Raw genomic sequence first — 22,070 nt, 5'->3', positions numbered from 1 at the left:
ATATTATGTATAACCTTATTATGGAGGTAGTAAGCTCTGAATAGCATCAGAAAGATGAAAATATTAAAAATATTTAATGCCACCAAATATACATCCTGGCTTATGTACTTCTCTTTTATAGGTAGAACACATTTAAGGGATATTTCAGCTTTTATTTATCTGACATTATACTCAGGGGAAAGCAACCTTTACAGTGAGGAAATCTGTTTCTCAGGAGTGATGGTTCAGCTTTTAATAAGTTGTTGGTGACAGATCCCTTGTGGCTACTTGAGCCCACAACTATAGGCATCCTTGAAACAAATACTTCCTGAAATGCAAGTGGGCAGGAGAACAGAACAGACATCCACTCTACTTAATGCAGATGTTTTCACTTACAAAAAAAAAAAAAAATCAGTGGTGCATTTTCAATCTGTGCAATCAATCTCAAGAGAAGTACAAGTCATAGTTTAGCACATTCAACAGATTTAAGACCGTTTTTTGCTGGTTAGTCCACCTTGTGTTTTATTTATTAGCAAGGGATATGGGAAAGGTGTTTAAAAAATGCAAGTGTGGTCTAATCACACTGCCAAATATGACAAACATTTAAATACTCCATAAAGTGGTTTGGGGTTTTCCACTCTTCCTCATGTGTGCTGCAGAATTTGCAGGTTATTAGTCTGTATGTGTCTGTTCCATCATGCCCTGATGCACATGGGACCATCCCAGGTTGTTCAGGAATAATGTAAGGAAGCAGAATTCTCAAAGGCAGCTGTTCTCATAAAATACAGGAATATCCTGCAGTTTGGCACCAAACTCTGCAGTTGACCATGTGAATCACAGGATCGTTGACTCCTATAATTTAGGTTGGTTGGAAGGGACTACAGCTCATCCTGTTCTGCCCTCTGCCATGAGCAGGGACACCTTTCACTAGACCTGAATCATTTCATTTCCTTGGCTGCCAGATGTTCATAGAATGGTTTGGGTTGGAAGGGACTTAAAATTTATCCAATTCCACAGCCTGCCATGGGTAGGGACACCTTCTAATATCCCAGGTTGCTCCAAGCCCTGTCCAACCTGGTCTTGGACACTTCCAGGGATGGGGCAGCAACAGCTTCTCTGTGCAACCTGTGCCAGGGCCTCACCATCCTCACAAGGAAGAATTTCTTCCTATTATCCAGCCTAAACCTGCTCTCTGTCAGTTTAAAGCCATTACTCCTTGTCCTGCCACTACATGCCCTTTTAAAATGTCCCCTGAAGAGCTGACATTGTGTCCCCTGAAGAGTTTGAGTTTGCCAAAATGCACTATCAAGACCAAAACTGGCTCACTCACTAGCAAGATCACTGCTGAACTGGCATCTCTTGGCATCAGTGCACAGTGCAAAAATCTTATGAAACTTTCTTCCCAAGCAGGTGATTTTGTGTGAGGCTACACCTTATGATGTTAAGAGAGATACATGCAAAAGTTTCAGTGTTGCAATGACACTTGAAAAGCACAGTATCACATGACAATTCTGAGAACCTGGCAGAGAGCACAGTTACTCAGGAGGCACTGCCTCTGAGCATCATATTCCAGAAAAATGCAGAATTAACTCTCTGTTCAAGATGTCTGGCTCACCCTCAGCCATCCTGCCGAAGGCTCTCCAGGGAGGGAGGGATGCAAGGGCAGCCCTCCCTGTGCACAGGATCCTGTGCTCCCACAGACCCTCAGGAAACAGAAGCAGTGTCTGCATCCTCTTCCCAGAGAGGAAAAAGGCTCTGCCCATTCACTGGGGGCAAAGAAACAGATTAAAAGAATGCAGTTTCTGGACTAAATTTGAAGATTTCATCTCTGTGTTCCTAACAGGCTTTGCCCTGGCTGTGGCTGCAGCAGCTATGACATTCCTGATGGAAACAGGGGGAGTAGGAAGCACCTTCAGCTGGGACAAAGGAAAACTCAGTTCCCCACCACACTTTCCTGCCTGCCCAAAGTCAGGCTGCACAGCGCTCAGGTTTTCTTGCTTTTTTCTCTGAACTTCACTAAGATAGACAAGAGAAGTTATTTAGAAAGATTTGAAAGGTTGGTGATTCATAACTGAATAAAGTAGAAAACAAACCCAAGGGATAATAAACTCCCAAGTGAGCTCAGGCAGGAAAGCCAAGAGCAGCTCCCTGGGCAGAACATGCCACGACTCAGGAGCAAACGGAGCCACCAGTTCTGTGTCACTTGGTGTGCTGGCCCTTCATGTGAGACTGTCACCAAATGTCCTCTGCTCCCACTCAGATCCTCTCTCTCTGCTTGGTTGGTTCTGCACAGCTCACCTTAACTGCGTTGTGCAGGAACATGCGTGTGCATTTCAATCAATCATATCTTTTTAATGAGTTAATTGTGAAATATATGCTTTTTGCATTTATTATAAGGGCTAGAACAGATGGCAAAAGCTCAAACTAATGTATTCATAAAATTAACTGGCGCTGCAGGTGGTGTTTCTCCATGGAAGGTGGTAAGTGGGTAACGTGTTATTTTAATGTTATAATAATGCTGCATGACAATGAAATTTCTAGGAAAGCAAATGCAATGGCCACAGAGATCTCTCTTGAATTCATTATGGTCACTATCACCATGAAGACTAATTACAGGAGACAGAAAGGAAGACACTGTTGGAATACATTGAGTGCAGCATGAATTTATGGACAAGGGGAAGGAAAATTATTTACAAATTGTTGCGGTTGAAGTAATACGATCTTTTCACCCCCTAAAGAAGGCAAGAGGTTTGTCTCCAACAAGTATTTCAAATAGCTGTTTCCATACCTCTGACCTGTATTGCCAGCTCTGAAAACACTCAAAAAGACCAGCTGAGATGGAAACAACCTGAAATCCGTGGAAATGTATCCTTTCCTTAAATGTTCCTGCATTCATATTTAAAATACACTGTGGTTTTCATGCACACCATCAGATATAGACACACAGTGTCCATTGAAAGATACATAAGAAAGTACACAAGCCAACATGTGATAATGAATTCTCCTGGAGGCATTTCTTTTCTTTTATTTGAGTCCAAGCACAGGCTCCAGTAGACTTAGTCCAGATTTTACGCCAAACAAATGGAAAATCTGGCCAAGGGTTGGTCTCCCTCCTTTTGTTTTATTTTCCTGCAAACTGCAACAGTAACACTGAACACTGTACACAAATGTCATGAAACTAAGGCCAGGAATTTCAGAGGGCTCTGGATAATGGTGTCCCTGGAGAACCCAGGCTAAAGGAGTTACATTTTGTAGTGTAACATTTCATTAAGATCTACTGCATATTTATGTAGGGCAAATAACTCACAATCACTTGCTTTCTGCTGGTGAAATGGCTACACACAAATCAGCCATTATTTTCTTGGGTTTATTAGTTACTTTAATTTGACAGGTAGGTTTAATTATTTCTATGGCTGAATGGCAAAAATTACAAATACGCTTTGCAGTGCTGGTTGTGATGGATAAAAAAGATTCCATAGGAACGTTTTTATGTTTTGTGTAGGTGAATGCAAAATACCTCTCAATGTAAAAAGCAAGTTCAGCTTTTTCCAAAACCTGAATGTGCAATCTAGATGTTTAATTTTTGTAAAAGTCACATGGATCGATGCTAATAGTAGATGCATGCAGAAAAATAAGAGTATCTTCCAAGAAAAGCCATTTGACAAATAAGGAACTGCAACTAATAAGTACAACAATATTTTACAGTACTCACAGAGCTCTGATTTTTCACACTGCATGAGTAATGTAACCACCAGGAAAATAAATGTGTACTGACTTGCAGAAGTGCTAAATTTTGCATATGTGCTGATGTATTCCTGTGTTTAAAAAAAAAAAAATTAAAAAAATCTAAATGCTTCATTTCTTCCTCCAAAAGCACCTTTAGGGCTATCAGCAAGGCTCTCACCCACAACTGGCTAAGTGGCCCCAGGATGCAAGGTCTGCTGATATGAGCTATTATCTCCTGTGTGGTTGAGAAATATTTAGACAGCAATGCAATTAGTCTGCATTCTCATGACAGATGACCCTCTTAGCTTGTGTTTTTCTGAAGCCCAGTACTCCAGAACCTCACAGCCAAAGCCTGCAAGAGATAAACGCAGGAGCTGAACTGAGTTCTGGTTAGCCAAGAAGAACTGGCATGAAATCCTCACAGAAGAAGCAGTAACTCTGTCATTCCATGTGGCTCCAGTGGTGTTCAAATGGGGTGGCTGCTCAGGCAGGTTGGCTCCCCCTCTGCTCTGCTGCTCTGCCATTCCCCCTGTGCATCTGCACTGCATATTCATGTTCTCCTTTTTGTGAATCATTTCATTTCCTTGGCTGCCAGATGTTCATAGAATGGTTTGGGTTGGAAGGGACTTAAAGTTTATCCAATTCCACAGCCTGCCATGGGTAGGGACACCTTCTACTATCCCAGGTTGCTCCAAGCCCTGTCCAACCTGGTCTTGGACACTTCCAGGGATGGGGCAGCCACAGCTTCTCTGGGCAAGCTGTGCCAGGGCGTGCCTGCCCTCCCAGGGAACAATTTCTTCCTAATATCAAGCTCTGTATATTCCAATTCTGGGTGCCTGGCTGCTCTCAGTAAGGTGGGCTGTGCAGGCTAATTCAGCAGCAACAGCAGAATTCCTCAGCAGAGAAACACTCCCCTGAATGCCAAGATGTGACCCAAGCAGGGCAAACGTGCAGAAAGCCAAGAAGCAGCTCTATATATTTTTATGATGGAAGGCCATGGCTGACAGTGCTGAGTTAGCCCAAAGCTCAATGAGACCCAAACCCATACACTTTAATTCTTGGAATAAATGTGCTTACTTGGGGCTAGATTCCTGCAAGAAACATTTCCTGTTCCCTAAGTAATAAGGAACAGAAATTGAATGCAGGTGCACTGTGCAGCCTGGCTCTCCCTTGCCCTTTCTTGTTCAGCTCTTAGGGCCACTGAGCAGCATTTATGCATCTACTCTACAATATGTTCAAAGTGTCAGCTTTTGCCAAATTACAATATAAATTCACTACTGCTAATGGACAATATGTCCTCATGACACTTTCTAAAAGCTGTATAATTATTTTTGTACTTTGATTAGAAATAGACCTATTAACTTCTTTGTGTGCAGATTCATCCCTTGATTTTGTAGTCAACCAGCAGAAAACACTTCACATGGAAATAATTCACACAACAAAATTTCCCTCACTTGGGAGTTTGAAAACCTTTAGTCTCTGCTTTGGCTTCATCTTGTGCAAAAATATTGGCCTCCCTGACATTTAAAAGCTCTTCTTTAGCACAGCCCTTACCCAAGCCCATTTTCCTGGCTCACTGCTCTGCTAAGAGAATGACAAAAGACAGAAAGCTTTGACCATTTAAAGAAAAAGTCATGGTGAAAATATCTTGAAACACTACATTTTATAATAGGTTTTTTTCCTCCAATCATCTTAACTTTTTTTTTAAATGACCAAACCCATATTGGCACCAGGCCAGTTGTGCAGCCCTGGGGTTTGGGGACATCAGCAAAACCCCTCAGTGCTCTGCACAAGCAGTGGCATCTCTGCCCTTAAATCCAGCACACAGATTGTTTCACACCAGTGTATTCCAGCTGGACACAGCCTGTGATTCTGTGTCACTTACTGTGCCGGGACAGGGGGATTCTCACAGGGCTTTCAAATGGCCCCCACTGTAATTTCTCTTGAGCCCTCAGGCTGTGTATTTCAGAGCCTGGATCCACAAGGAATTCATGCCCTGGCTCAGTCTACTGCTTCAACTCTGCATTCTTTCCTGAGGGAAGCTTTCCAAGCTGCAGTTAAAGACAGCATTATCTGGAGACTTTCATCTGGTCTAGCACTTGCTGTGTCCCTGTTATAATATCTACAGGGTTATTATTTTTGCCAAGACAACAGGACACTTTTTGTAAACCTGGAAGAATTTGAGACTATGCTAAATGTCAAACAATGAAAACAGAGACTATTCCACACCAGCCCTTCCCTATATGGATTTTAAATATAAGTTGGAAAGGGTTGGGAAGCGTGGGAGAATGTGTAGCTTTATTTCTTCCATCTAAAAGTCTCCAAGATCCCTCACAAACATGCTTTATAGAGTGGGGGAACTCAGAGACAGTACAATAAATCTGCAAAGCAATAACCATAGAAACAGCCAAGCCTGCTGCTCTCCTGTTGGTGTGGATGTGTCACAGGCACCAGGCACGAGCAGTGCAGGTGTTGGAACAGCTGGATGGCACCAAAAGGCAAAGCTCATCCTCCTCCTTAGGCTCTTGAACACTCGTCCTCACTGGATGGTCATCCCTGGCACTCAGGAGGGAGAGACTTGGCTGCCAAGTCTAGACTGAGAATGGCAACTGGCATGTTGAAGCTACTGCTTGAAGCTTTAAGAGCTTTAAATATTAACTCTGTTCAACTTGCATCACATCCTTACAGTTATTGCTGTAGAAATGTTAATGTGTTTCCAGCAGCAAGTTGGCTCAAGGGTTTGCCACGTTCCTCTCAGCCACTCTCAGGCCACCAGCCTGTGTGTGGAAGCAAAGTCAGATGCTCTAATGAACCACCCTGGGTACAGGACTCGCACATCTCTTACCAAGAAAGACTGGCTCCAGGTAGGAGTGAAAAGGCTGCTTCTCTCCTATTTATCTACACAATCAGTGCTCGTGGCTCACATCAACAATCTGTCAGACTGCTGAGCTCTGTGCTCCTGCTGAGCCAGAGGCTGGATCAGATGACCTCCAGAGGTCACTCCAAACCAGAATTATTTTATGATTCTGTGATAAATTCAGTACTTATGAAAGACAGAAACAGTAGCTAGAGGGAAGTACTTCTGATACTGTGTCTTTTGCAGCAAAGTAACAGATACTGCCTAACTTGATAGTCACATTTTTTGGTTGAAGTTTTAAACTTCAACATTTACAGAACTCCTCTAAGCACTCCAGCCAGTCATCCCTTGATATCAGCTCATGCAAAGGAGAAACCCTGGTTCCTTCTGCACTGGGAGTGGGTGCATAAATCAAAACACCTGTGATTGTTGTGACAGCTTGCCAGAGGTGAACACAACTCTGAATGCAAACTTTGCTATTTTAACTGAAGCCACACAACTAACAGTGAATTATAGCTGGGAAATTCAGATTTTCTGAAACAAACACCATCTATTGCTCCTCTAGATCACATGGTGTAAGTAAAGCTCATGATAACATGACAAGAAAGCCACACTTCTGCCTAAAGTCCACAAACTTCTTCCTACTATAAACTACATTCTTCAGGACTTTTCTGTGTCTTGAAAACTACACCTGCTCACACAGGACCTCTGATGCTCCTCCACTGAAGGTTAATTGGCCTCTCAAGGTGTGTTTTCTCATGCTGATATTCAGGTAAAAAAGTTCCCATACCCAAAAACTAAAGTTGTTGTTGAATATGCACAAAGTGAGGGCAAACCACTCAAGAAACACAAGCTTAGCATGCTGAATGCCTGCACGAACTGCTGTGAGTGTTATAGTATGTCTACAAGTGTTCTGTGTATCCCAAAGCCCCCAAAGGACTCTGCACAGTGCTCAGAGAAAACAGAGCACAGGCATATTGCAAGACTGTAGACAGGTGCTTCTTTTTAGATCTCTTTTTAGTTGGTTCTTCTACTAAATAATAAAAAAATGAATTCACACCATTTACTCTGTGCTTACAATATTTAACACAGTGGGTGTGAGATTTCAGCTGCTGGTGTGGCAACACAGTGCCAAACCTGATGGCTCTGAAACTGTGCTGGGAGTGCCTGCAAGTCCTCCCAGGAACCCCTGACCCTGCCAACTCAGGGGCTGTTATTGCCTTTTCCAGCTCACCTTGTGCTGACTCCAGCAAAGCCAGTGGTGCTTTAGCTTGTGGGTGTGCTCAGAAATGTGCTCCTGTTCTGTGGTGTGGAAGAGCCTCCAGCAGCTCTGGAAATACAGAGCTGAAAGGCTTTATTTACACATATTTCAGACTATGTTACAGAAAGCGGCTAGGACAGCCCAGCTTCATCAGCACAAATTCTATTTTCTCTCTTTAATGGCTTTTACAAATTATTTTAATATTCAATACAAACTGTCAAAGCCTGCACAGTTAACTGCCCACATTACTTTTTTTTTTTCATTTTCTGATGTTTGTGCTCAACCACTGTGCTTGTGTGCCACATTTTGTTGTATTTATTTTCCACACAAGTGGTGAGACAGAAGATTTAATCTAAGGGAAACATTTCAATTTCATCCCCAAACTCTACCAGTACTTTTCCTATGCATATCTTTCATCACTGAAGGAAGGGGTAAAGCATTTAAGAACATTTTTTTCCTTTGCTAAAACTTCCCAAGGTGTGTTCAGTGTGGACCAAAGTAGCCTGTGAGGGCCCTGACAAAATTTTGCAGGATCTGCAGGTCCCTTTTATGTTGCACAGAGCTAAACAAATGCTACTCAAACACATAATAACAGCCAGATGTAGCCCAGGGAGAATGGTTTCCACCACAAATATTAATGAAGTTGTCACTTACAAGTTCTTCACATCAATGATTCCTCGAAAGGCCTTTCTAGGGATTCCTTTTATCTGGTTTTCACTCAGGTCTCTGAATAAGGAAAGAGGAAAAAAAAATACACTGTATTAACAAAGAGAACATATTTCTCCAATCTACATGAGATAATGAAACATCCACGTGCTTGGAAAAGTCGATGTTTCTGGATTTCTTACACCACACAATGTTTTCAATTGTCTTTGAAATGATTCCACAATAAAACCCACCAGAATTCATGACAGAAATGACAGAACTTCCAGCAAACATGCCTCAAAAGTGGCCATGACACTGGCCCAATGCCATGATTTGCTGTCAGAGTACCTGCAGCCAAATCTTCTGCCTTGGAATTGCAACCCCGTAGTGTAAATGAAATTTGCTCAGCATGCTCCTGTTTGTTTACTGCCTGCAAAAAATACTTGGCTACCCCTGCTCAGACTCAAGCCTCTTACTTGAAATTAATATTCAGGAAAACATGTCAATCATTCCTTTGTGAGCTTTGTAAATTTATAGTTAAAAGACCTTAACCCACTGCATTGGGTATCAATTGGAACAATTGAATTGTAACCTTGTTTAAAAACATAAACCAAAAAAAACCCCAAATAATCAACAGCAATTCAAAAAGTCTTTCCAGTACTTAAAACATCACAAAATGGTTCAATTTAAATTATTACATCTGCATTGTGAGTTCAGATTATGGTTTCCTGTTACCCAACCTGCACTGAGGTGCTTTTTCCCATTTTGCACTATAAATATTTCCCAAGCCGTGGAGGTGGAGGCAGGAAGGAGGGAAATGGATACAAAACCAGAAAGCTGGGATGTTTTCATGCTAAGGAAAAGCAGCACTCCCCCTGATTCTCTTGCCCTGTCAGCATGGAGGAGAGGGAGCAATTTCAGCCTGGGTTAGGGTACAGAGTTGGGGTCAGAGAGTAGAGTAAGAGAAAGAAAGCAAGGCAGAGGAGTGGGAAAGAAAAAAGATAAGAAATGAGCAAATGGCAGGCACAGGGATGTCTGGAGAAAAGGACAAGGGCAGGGGATCCTGCAGCACAGAGAATTACAGTGCATGGTTTGGGGTGACTGTCCCTGTGTTACACAAACCCAGGATTTGGTCCCATTCTCAGAAAGAAACTCTGGCTTTCTAATAACTATGAAGAGGGAATGGCAGGCTGTACTCACCCCAGACACTCTTGCCTGTAAGCACATTTAGTGTTGCAGCAAGCTCCTTCCCAGCCTCCCCCAAACTGGTTTTATCAAATGAGAGGCCAGAAAGCAGAGCCTGTCACAAAGGCCCCCAGTGACACTGCGGGTCGAGGCGTGTCACGCAGGGCTTTCTTCTGCTTTCCATCAGGCAGATAAGGAAAAAAGGGGACTATGTCCTTGGCATGGCACTAATTCAAATTATACCAGTCATGCAGTCTACACCAAATTCTCAAAGTAGCCACAATTGTCCATTCAGACCATCACAAACAAAAATGTGCTGCTGGATACAAGTCTCTTTTTCAAGTCAAATTAAAATTCTTTGTGACCTTCACAATTTGTTTAACACTGATCCACACTCTGACCTTCCCTTCACCTCCCCCTTATTTTGCCAGCAACAAAATATTAGTTCTTGAAAGACAGACCTTCAACCCAGACAAATGATCAAGCAAGCCAGAGAAAGTAAAGGGTATTTCAGACCCAGAAGAAGGAAGTCTGATGCTGGAGACCCATTTCATGACAGGGAGTCCCTTTGGTGTGAGAGTGAGGCACAGCAGAGCCACAGCCAGTGGGAAAACCATGACAAAATGGCTTAGGAAGGCAAAAATCAGTAAGATCTGAAAGCAAGACAAACGCAAAGCAGAACAAAAAAGGCTGCAAAAAAGCAGAATTGTGTGGTCAAATAAACCCACACTAAATCCACCATCTCAATTTGCATTTGTCTGGCATTTTATTGTGCATTATTTCAAATCATGTAAAAAAATAAATTAGGTTTTAAAGCTATTTTTTCTAGCATTACTGTGTTCTAAAAGGGCTAATTTATGGTTTTACTTCCTGCTTTGTCTTTATGCTCAACTCTTAACCTGCAGCCAGGCAAAACCAGGGGACTGTTGGGAGTTCATCCATTTTCTATGGAAACCTCCTTATAAATTGTATTATTTTTATTTTCTATTAGGCACTCTCCTCTAGGCAGCAGTACTGCAGAAATCTCTCTGGTGGGCTGAGGAGCTGCCAACCTGCATGGCATTTGTGACACAGTGGGGAAGAAAATTCACCAATGCATGTTTAGTTTTCCATAACTGCCTTCTCACAATTACAACCATCCCATTCTGAAATGGGCAGGAAAAGTGTTTCTTTCTGCTGGTTGATACTGAGCCAAACTTTTGTTAAGCACCTTTCATAAACAAGCAAAGCCCAACCAGGCTCACTGCACAGAAGTCCATAACAAGCAACTTGTCTACTGAGTTTATCTAAAAGTTCCAGCTTTTCATTCCCTACAGGGAAGATCACATTGATAATATGTAAAATAAATATTAGTTATTAATAGGAACTTCAGGAAGCAACATAAACTAATGTGAGGCTAAACCAAAACTAAACCCTTAAAAAAGACAGAAAAATATTGCAGTATTCAAGAAAACAAATCTGAAGAAAAATAAATTATGATTCCTAGTACATTTCCTATTTCTTACACAAAAGTTTCAAAGTACCTAATTCTGTAATAGAAGACAAGTTCAATGCTTGGGTTCATGATGTATCCTAAGGAGGAAATCTGAAAAATTCCAGCTTTAGAGAAGAACAGACTTCCAAAAATCCTCACCCTACCAGGCAGTGTTAGAGAGTTGCCCAAAAGCACTGACATAAGGACCAGCTAAAATGTGCCAGCCCATCAGCAGCACCCTCAAGGTTTCTGGGGAAGCAGCAGAGAACCCAACACAGAGGAAAACCAGGCACATTGAGCCAAGCCAGTGTTCCCAGATTCCATTATTCTTCCAGGCAAGTTTCCTGCAGTTTAAGTAGCACACATGGCACAGAGACCCTGCAAGCAGCCACTGCCTCCCAGCAGTGCAGTGTCCCTCTGGCTGCCCTATCCAGGGTCCTGTGTGGTGGGACCAGGCTTGGGAGGGCCTTGGCAGCAGATCCCAGGGAAGCAGAGAGGGGAACAGCACAGCAGGCAACAACCCTGGGCATGTCCAACCAACAGCTCTCACAGCCAGTACTGTGTGGGGAGACCCCAAAGGGAGCAGCATTTTCATCTCTGAGGTGGGGAAATGCAGCCACAGAGGCATTAAAGAGCTTGGACTTTGCAGAGATCAGACAGTAGAGCTCACAGAACCCAGAGCTGGGGCTCACATGCCCTCCCAGCAGGGCACATCACATGCTGCTCTGACCCACACTCTAACAGGAGTTGGCACAAGTCAGTACATTTTTTAGTTTTTATTTTAATTTAGCTAAAGTGCTTTGGATGCAGATTAACTCCCTCTGCAAGTCTAATATTGTTTTCCTGATCTTCAAATGTGAATTACCAAGAGTCTCACTGATAAAAGGATTGGAAAGGGAAAAAAAAAAACCACCCAAAAGTGCTGACATTTCCTAAGTGCCTCTGCAGTCTCTGCCATAATGCTGGTTTTAGCTTCCTGCTCTAACACTGCCTATTGCATCCCAAGTGGAAATTCAACTATCTAGCAGAGCAATAAAATACATTAAGTCTTTTTTTTTATTATTATTTTGCCAGTGATAGAACATAAATCAGTTAATTGGAAAAAAGATCCTATGAACATTCATAAAATTAGAGTCTTCCTTTGAACTACAGATCTAAAACATTAAAACAGATACTTTAATACAACTTGGAAAGTTACAGTGGTACTGAAAATAGCATATATTATTTGAAAAGCAAAAAATCAGCAGTAATAACATTATGCTGAGTCTGATGCTTAGTCTTGCATATGACTCTCCCTTTTCAAATACAAACAAAAAATCCCATCCTTTGAGCATTTACAAATTATTTTCCAGATCTTTTTTGATGTACAGATCCTAAAATTTTAAAAGACTGTTTTTAAGCAACTGCCTGAAGACCAGCTTAAGTAGTATTTATTGTGGTTGAACACCACTCTTTAATTATTTCTCCTGCTCAAATGGGCTAAGAGAGAGATCACCACGCAGTGTTATCCAGCAAAGAACTAGGGCTGTCTTTAATGTCTGAAGAGTTCAATACAATGAGTTAAGGAATCAGTCACCAAGAGCAAATGCTTCACAGCCAAATCCATTACTGTATTTTGATTCCATAATAAGACTGCAAACTCACAGAGTTAACCATTAACACAGGGAACCAATGGTTTAGCTAAAATGAAGGAAAAATCCAGAATAACTCAGCTGATTCCTCCAGGTACCTTTTAGCTTATCCTCCATTCAGCTGCTCCTTGGATAACAAAGGAGAGCTCACACACAACTCTCTGTAGCAGCTCACACAAAACCACAAGACAAACACTGGTTGATTTGACTGAATATGGGGCTTGAGGGTGCAAAATAACAGCTTGGTTCCCATCATCTCTTCTTGACATAATAATACTGGAAAATTAATGTTGTTTGCTTGCTTTGCAAAATAAAACTACTGAAAGGTAGGAATGCTGATTTTAAGAAAGTGTCAGCTGCCACCAAGGCTAAGAAATAAGCCCTGTGCCCCCTGACATCACTCCAGCTCCAGACTATGCAGCTGAGAGAAATGAGAATTAATTCCTCTGTGTTGGTAGCTTGGTCACATTCTTTCACCAAAGAGGATTTCTGGGTGTAAAACATTTCAGTCTCATGTGCTGATCAAAAAGGAAAACAAAATTAAATAAAAATGATCCTGAGGTTTTGTGCACTTCAATTTAGTGACTGTTCTTCAACCCAACTTTTCTTTACAACTGGACTAAAACCAGATGAAACTACTCCACTAAAGGTCACATACTTAACACAATCTGGTCACTGCAATTTGTCTCATTAGAATTAATTTTAATTTGTACAACATGTTACACATAAACTGTATCCTGCAATGTTTTACTGAATTAAGTAACACAATTAAGGAGCTAAAGAGTAACAGATGGGGAAAATTAGAGAGTATAATCTAAAGATAATAGGTATCTCTAAGTAACACATAATAAAAGATAAGCAAATCAATGAAGTGAGGAATGATACAAGTCAGCTTTTTCACAGAGCAAGAGCTGGAGGGAAAGTAAATCCTACAGTCAAGAGAAGAGACAGGGCAAAGGGACCAATACTAGAGAAGAGTGCAAGTGAAAATGGGGAACATGCAAAGAGGTAGAAAGACCAAGGAAATCCAAGAGGAGAAGGAAAAAAGTTTACTCAATTATATTTGTAACAATTCCAGCACAGAATATTAATATTCATGATATATTTTTCTTTTAACTAGAAGTTTGGCATTCCCAAGGAAGCTTTTTGTCTTGCAGAGTTTCTGTTACAATCCACAACAACCTGCAATGCCTCAAACCTCGCTGAACCTCAAGCATGGCCCAACAGGAGCTCTGCACCAGCAGCAGAACAGCTGCAGCACAGATCCCCCTCCATGTGCTGCAATTCCTTTGTGCCCATCAGTACAATGCTGGGAGCAATGGGACAGTTCCTCTGGTCACACCTCCCAGGCAGCAGATCTGTCTCTCCTGCCATGGGAGTGTCCTTGCCAAGGCTGCTGTGCCTTTCAAAGCATGTTAAGACTGAGCCTGAGGAGTCAGGGCCATGCTTGAGGTATGTAAGAACTGGATCCAGAGGTATAAATCCCCGTGCACACAAGCTCAAGGATGCAGGTGTTGAAATCAGATCTAAACAATCTCTGTAAATAGTTTCCACTACATTTTTTAAATGCCTTTGTATCATATTCAACTACCATTTCATTTACAGCAAAGAACAAAAGAAGGTTTTTTCCTGCTCTGCCAAAATTGCATGGCAACTTTTTATTTTTTTAATTAAAAATAATATTTAACATTTTCAACAACTAAATATTATTTTTGCCTATTGGACTAGTATTTCCAAAATCATTAGAGTTTTCCCTGTTCTCCAAATGGATTAACAAATAACTGAGTTAGTTATTAAAGACAATTCAGAAACTTTGAGCTTTGTAAATGTGCAAGATGAGGTCAAGAGATATTTATCGTGTTCCAGGTGAGAAATGCATTACCCAAATCAGCTCACCCCAACAGTAATTAGAACAAGCTGTGGCAAGTCAGACACTCATCAGCACCTCTGTCCTCAGGAGGGCTTTATGCCCTCAGTGAAGCAAGGGCTGTGCTCTCCCTGTAGGTTCAGTGTACAAGGTGGGATTTACAGGACAGCAGCAATTCCAGCTCTGTGTCTAAAGGACAAATGGGTAAGTGTTGTTGCCCATGGGCTACAAGGCAAGAGCTTAAGAACAACAGGACTGTAGAGCACCACTCTGTGCAAACTTGGCATCGCTGCTGATTTTCTGAGAGGAAAAAGTGCATTCCTGTTGTACTGCATGAAGAGAAGGGATGGGGCAGCAATGTGAGCTCTGCCAAACCAGAGCAGGGGCTGTGCATGGTGTGCACCCTGAACAAGGTGCTTTTGCTAAACACAATCCAGCTGGCTGTCAGCTCCTGCTCTGGGAGGCTGGGGGGAAAACTCTGGGTTTGTGTTGTTTGTTTTGAGGAGGGAATGTAGCTCCAAGATGCCAATTAAAGCAGCACTTGCTGCTTTCACGCAGTCACGCCCCACTGCCCAGGCACTGCTGCTGAGCTTCCAGGAGATAAACACCACCATTCCTTTGTGCTCCGGCTTTACTGAGAGGTGATAGATGGTAACTCTGTCCTCCAACACTTACCCAAAGCTTCACGTGGCCTAATTAACTCCAAACACACAGACAAGCTCAGAACAGGACACTGAGCAGAGCCTGAGCTTAAAAAGACTGGAGAGAAGTGTTCACTAAGCAATTAAAGAGGAAAACGATCTGAGCAAGAGATAATTATTTTAGCATCATCTTCCACCTTCTCCAAGGACAAGTTACAAACCATCTGCTAATAAAAACCCTTTAAGGGATCTGACCTGCATGAACTTTACAGATTCGTGCCTTTTGTCCTGACACAACTGCAGGGATCACACAGCACATGCTGAAGTCTTTCTGAATGTTTAAAAGTACAGAAGATACACTTTGTCCATTCTTCATTAGAGGTTTTTACCATTCTTGGTTGCTTCAAAAAACCCAAACAGACAACAAAATCCCCTGTGTTTCACTGAATTAGACAGTGTTACAGCATTTGTCTAGCAATGCACCCAAACAAAACCAGAAAAAATTAAAACTATCATAATATCTCTAAGAAGATTAGCAAATATTTTCATATGATTTTAAATGAACTGTAAAACTAATCTGTGTCAATGCCCAATCAAAGGCATGTTTATGACTTTTACGGTTCTTCCTCCCTCCTCCTGCCATTTCCAAAATGCCAAGCAAACAGTGATCAGACAGCACCGGGGAGACTCTGATTTCAAACCCACCCATCTTGAGACTGATTGTGAGTTTTCCTTTAGAAAGCAGCGTGTGCTTTGTCTTTTGGAACATACACAACAAAAGTGACATTTTCCCTCAAAGTCTCCATGCTCAGCTTTGGAGTTTATTGGTCATATATTTTTTAAATATGATAAGTTCTTAGTTTAGAAGATAAACATGTGAAATCATAAAGTATAAAGCATGAGCTAATAATCTGCACCATCACTGGATAACAGATCAACATCTGGAGCAAGGCTCTCTTTTTAATGATCTTTCTTGACCTAACTCTGCCTTTGCTAATGATGCATATTTGTTATAATAAATTTTTTTTTTGCACTTTACTGATATATTAAAAAAAAAAAACCCTCTCTGACCATTACATTTTTGTGTACCTCACCAGCACAGTGTAGAGTGAAAATGAGAATCATAACAGTATTCATTTAATCCAGGCTGTGACCCTGTGCTTTAGCTAAGAAAATGGACTGTTTTCGTAGGAGTAAGAAGCAATTGCACATGTAAAAATCTAGGCATTATTTTTAACAAAGTTAAAGAGGCCATTTATTTAATTTGTTTGCATGATCACTGTAGACATTTCTAGGGCTTTATGAAAAGGAATACAAATTTTAGAGAATCCATGGGTACTAAAACCAGCTGCAGTGACATTCAATTTATTCCAGTGAGGTAAGAACAAGCTGCAAATTATCTGAATGCACTGCAGTGAGAGAAACATCATTCTGTTTATAGCTCAGGTCTGGTTGTCAAGGGGCTGTTATTCTGTCCCATGGTCCAAGTGCCCCAGTGTAAAAGGGGCACACTCATCCTTTAGCTGTAATCTAGTTTTAAAAATAAATTATCATACTGGACCAGCAAGATCTACTGCAGTGACATTCAGCAGATTGTACTCCATGAACAGGTACTGGAGCCCTAGAAAATGGACAGAAGGACAGAAGAGGACAGAAGGACAGAAGAGTTCCACAAATCTCATTCCTTCTTTCTTTCATAACATTTTAGCTTCTCTTTTTCTTCCACAGCTTAACCTTTATGTGTCTTTCCTGCTACGGATCGTTTAGTCCCTGAAATTCCCTGTGAGACACTGGAGCAGAAGACACACTCCAGGCTGCTTTGTAGCCTTAATTCCTTTTGCTATGAGGATGTGACATCCAGATTTATTAGACCAAGATGTAATCCCACAAAGTGGTTAACTCTATTGGGGATATTCATGCAAGATGCAACTGTTTAAGTAAAACCAGCTTGTCCCTTTTGCAGCAGGATCCACAACCCCACAAGCTGTTTCAGGATTTCAGAGCAGGGCACCCTGACCATCACAGCTGCAGGAGATCCCCACAAACCTCCTTCTCCTACTTCAGCCACATGGACAAGAAAGACTCACTGAAACATAACCAAATAACTATTTTCTTTTCCCAATCACTATGCATGGAGGCAAAACACCTTCAAGAATCCCACTCCATGCACAGAAAGTTTATCATCTGATGGTGCTGTGCTTTAGAAAAAGGCATTTAAATAGAATATTGGTGTTTTTAATTAAAGTGTACTAGTAGAACAAATGTGCTAACACGACACAGAGCTAAGCCAAAATTAGATTTCAGCTAATGAAATGATGAATTCTTCCAAAAAAAAAGAAGTTATACTTGTAATAATGTCACTCATCCTACTGAGGGTTTTCCTATTTTAATGTTTTGGTAGGTCATCTAGTAAGGACCTAAACCTTGAAAACTCAGCTAAAATCAAGACAAGAATTAACGGTGTCCTTAGGACTTCCTTGTCACTTATCCAGCCTGGCCTGAACAGTCACAAGCTGAGGTAAGTTCCCTGAAGCCAACCAAACACTGCAGAATGAAACCCTCCAGATTCTACATGGGAAACAAATCCATCTTTTATCCCCAAACACCCAAAACACTCACAGGGAGCTCTGGGGGTGCATGAATGGTTTACAGGAACTCTCAGAGCTCCCTGTGGCACATCTTGAGCTTTATTCCTGCAGATGACAAGGGACCAAGGGCACTGCTCTGATCCATCAGCAAATGAGCTGCTCCAGCAGCCACGGGAGGATTCATTTGCATAAAGCCACTTCCAGAAATGAACTCGGCTTTCCTCCGACTCCCTGTCAAGCGTGTTGCTGAATTTCAGATTGACAATGTCAGCTCAGAAAATTAAATTAAATGTAAAGAAGCTGACCAGGGAGAGGGAGGAGAGTGCCTCCTGCACAACAGACCCCAAGGGAGGCAGCGAGAAGTCCACACATTGCTGTTTCATTGTAGAGGCACTCTCAAATCAAAGAACAGCAAATTCCAGAGCGATGTGATTTCATCACTGCTGGGAATGATGATGACTTTCTCTAAAGTCCACTGCAGTTATGTGAGTCTCCAGGAGAAACTGTGCCCCACAATAAAACTTATTATCCCAAAAGCTTTTTCAATTTATGACACCTCTTTCGCAAGCTTTTGGAAAAACAATTCGCTAAGGGGGAGTCGTGTCATATGACACAAATACTTCTATCTTATCAAAAAAGGAAATTTAATCTCATTACAAGACTTGGAAAGTTTACATTCTGGTATTGCTTATTGACATCATTACTTCCAGATGTCACAGAGAAAACCAACAATCAAGAGACAAAAACTAAGAGTCAGTAAAAAAAAAAAAAATTCTGCATCACAGTTCCATACACAAAGTTTTTTGTTAAGTTCCAGAAAGGAATTCATGGTGGAATCTGTTTTTATCCCAGCTCAGATGCAATCACTTTCCCTTTCTTTGAACAGTTAATTTATGGAAAGACAACTCTATGTCCAACACAGAGAGTGGTTTTCTAACTAAACCTACCCCACTCTGTTAAATTATGATATAGATTATATACAACTATAACACATATGGTTCCAATGCTGTTTCAAACTTGCACTCTTTGTTCAGTCTTTCTAAATCACAGAACATAAGAATGATATAAAAGAAGAAAGGCTAAACAAATACTAAATAGTAGGGTTGGGATTCATTACCAACACTTTACTAAAGAAAATAATACAGCAGAACTAGTTTTACATATATTAAATATTTTCAGCTTTCAGATGTAACATGCATGCTTTGATTAGTATTATTAAACAAGAGGTAAAGTTTATTTCTTCATATATGGAGTATATTTGGAAGTATTAAACACACCATACACGTGTCTTCTTTAGAAGGTTCTCTGTTACTGTAAAAACAGGAACTAAACCAAGCATTTTCAGTAAATGCTGATATATACCCTACTGGAAGACAAAATTCACTGTAAGACAAAGGAGATTATTCCTTCAGCTTTTCCCCTGTGCCTGGTAATTAGAAACATTTTAACCAGGTCAAAATCACACATCACAGGAAAATGTCAGTGTCCTGTTCCTGTGATAGCCCAGCAGCACTTCCACTGATTACTTTAATAAATCCTGCACATTATTCCATATGCTGCCTCCCCATGGGTTTATGTGGTGATTTGGGCAGTTTGTGTCTGTCACAGAGGAGGCAGCAAAGACTCATCTCACAGAAATCTCCCTCTCAGCCACTGAGCCCTGGTTGTGTTCATGGGACATTCAGCAATCACTGAGTGCTCAGCAAGGACCCAGCAAGGGCCCAGCCCAGCATACAGAATAATAGAATCATAGAATCATAGAATTGATTGGGTTGGAAAAGACCTCTGAGATCATCAAGTCCAACCCTTGGTCCAACTCTAGTCCATTTACCAGATCATGGCACTCAGCACCACGTCCAATCTGTGTTTAAAAATCTCTAGGGATGGTGAATCCACCCCCTCTCTGGGCAGCCCATTCCAATGCCTGAGCACTCTCTCTGTAAAGAATTTCTTTCTGTTCTCCAGCTTCAATTTCCCCTGGCAGAGCTTGAGCCCATCGTGCCCCCTTGTCCTATTGCTGAGTGCCTGGGAGAAGAGACCAACCCCCACCTGACCAGAACTTCCCTTCAGGTAGTTCCAGACAGTGATGAGGTCACCTCTGAGCCTCCTCTTCTCCAGGCTGAACACCCCCAGCTCCCTCAGCCTCTCCCCACAGCACTTGTGCTCTAGTCCCTTCTCCAGCCTTGTTGCTCTTCTCTGGACCCGCTCCAGCACCTCAATATCCTTTCTGAACTGAGGGGCCCAAAACTGAACACAGTACTCAATTCCCTCAGTGTTAACTTGCTGCCTTTAAACCACCCCCAGGGCGTGGCAGGGGAGCAGGAGGGAGCCCAGTGCCAGCCAGCAAAGCCTGCAAGCAGGAATGCAGGGCTTGAGGGCTCTGGCACACCCCTTGCCTGTGGAGCAGAGGTGTCAGTGCTTTAGCAATGTCACGGTGCCCCTGACTAAAGACATGGAAGCATATTTACACAGAACACGTTCTAAACTGACTGAATAAACTATTAATATTGAATTAAGATTTTCTTTGCCTTGGGTTATGGAAGCCAGGCATTCTTTTAAAGCTGCAGTATTATTTAAAAACACATGTTTCACTTTATTCTTCTGAAGCCTTAAAATGTAGCTGAAAGGCAGGCTGAAGTGGTATCAGTGGATTGCAGTGGGACCTGAGGGAACCTGCTCCCTTCAAAGGCCACCTACACATCACAGAAATGGCACCAATGCCACAGGGACAGCAGGGCTTGCTTGTCAGAGCAAAGCAGTGACGTGAGGCTGTGGCTGAGACTTGGGATTACATTTCTAACAGGGCTAGGTTGCCACAGTGGGCAAAAGTCACCCATTCACGTAGAAAACTCTCAGCCAGCTCTGTCTGAGGAGACAGAGCCCATGGGGGTGGCTGCAGCTGGGAAAGGCTGGAGGACAGCTGTGCTTTGGGCTGAGACAGGCAACTGGCACATTCATTTTAAAGGTAATTTTTAAGGTGTCTTTGTAGGTGACCTACGACCCTTCACTGCCATTGATAAACCCCAACCTGGCACATTTTCAGTCATGCTCCTTCTCTGGCAATATGGGAACAGTCCAGGCAACTGGGAAAATACCCACTTGACTGTGTTCAGGGCTAATCCAGGAGGAAATATTTCCAATGTATCTGTAGGAATGAAGTCACAGAAGCCAAAGAGATCCAAGTTTCCTTGTTTGCTGGTTTTTCTATAACTAGATAAGCAAGTCCTGCCCAGGCTGCTCAGGAGCTTCCTGCCCTGGGAGTTCCTGAGCCTCCTACACTGCGAGCATCTTTGCTACCATAACATAAAATTTCAGAGCACATAGTTAATGTTCAAATGGCAGAGTATATTGATTCTCTGCCCATCCCCTAGTATCTTAAGTTTACCCAGAAGACTATTTTATTTAATTAACTTGCTGCTTTATTAATATAAATATTCCGCTATTGATCATAAGAGGAGCTGACGCATGTTTGAGTCAGGCATACATCAGATCCACTTAATGGAGCTCCACTTAGAGGAGTAGTTGGCTCTAAATCAAGGTAAATGGCAGCAAGTGCTCCTTTGGGATGACAGGGCTTAGCTGAATCTATAACATTTTTACGCAGCTAGGGGTTTTTTTTCAAGCAGAAAACGTATGGAAATTAGATATGAAAATGGCCTCTCCTTGCACGTATCAATTAAGCGTGTCAATACCTTAATTAAATTGCTCAACTTAATGAGATTTATACCAATGAATATGTTTTATAGTTATAATAGCTTTTTTGGCTACTGTTCAAGATGTCAAATAAATTGTGAAAAGAGGATTAAAAAAGTAGTAATTGACATTCTGAACTGAAGCCAGTATTTTTTCCCCTCATTTTTTCCCTTCATTCATGTGATTTTGGAGAACATATAAATAAAGTAATGAACCTTGTAATAGCTTTGCTTTTAAAAACGTCTTTCTTTTCCAGTTCTAATCCTTCTTATCAAGTTCTCTAAGTGGCACACCATTTGAATTAAGAAGCACTTCAACCTGAATGATTATAGGGCTTTTTCCCTTTGAGGCTCACTATGATGTCTTTCCTACAACTAAAAAGGAATCAAAACTTCTCTCTCCAGACATGCAATTACTATAAAGACTCCTAATGTCTTGAAGAGCAGGGATCTTACCCTACAAGCATGGGGACTTCTAGTCCCAGCCTGGACTGGTTCCAATTCTGATTCCACCGTTTACTCTG

At 41.7% G+C, this 22,070-nt stretch overlaps 1 protein-coding gene across 2 annotated transcripts in view; it reads right to left on the bottom strand.

Moving 5' to 3' along the window:
• SLIT3 (slit guidance ligand 3) overlaps positions 1 to 22,070 on the bottom strand; it is a 495,956-nt gene that overhangs the window by 234,985 nt on the left and 238,901 nt on the right. For both annotated transcript variants that reach the window (XM_071569998.1, XM_071569999.1), the window contains one exon: positions 8,478 to 8,549. In XM_071569998.1, the coding sequence (XP_071426099.1) occupies positions 8,478 to 8,549 (72 nt within the window). The remainder of the gene's footprint in view (positions 1 to 8,477; positions 8,550 to 22,070) is intronic.

The sequence above is a fragment of the Pithys albifrons genome, chromosome 15, assembly GCF_047495875.1.
Source record: "Pithys albifrons albifrons isolate INPA30051 chromosome 15, PitAlb_v1, whole genome shotgun sequence".
In the NCBI taxonomy this organism is placed as follows: Eukaryota; Metazoa; Chordata; class Aves; order Passeriformes; family Thamnophilidae; genus Pithys; species Pithys albifrons.
This window is presented reverse-complemented; position numbering and strand designations above follow the sequence as displayed.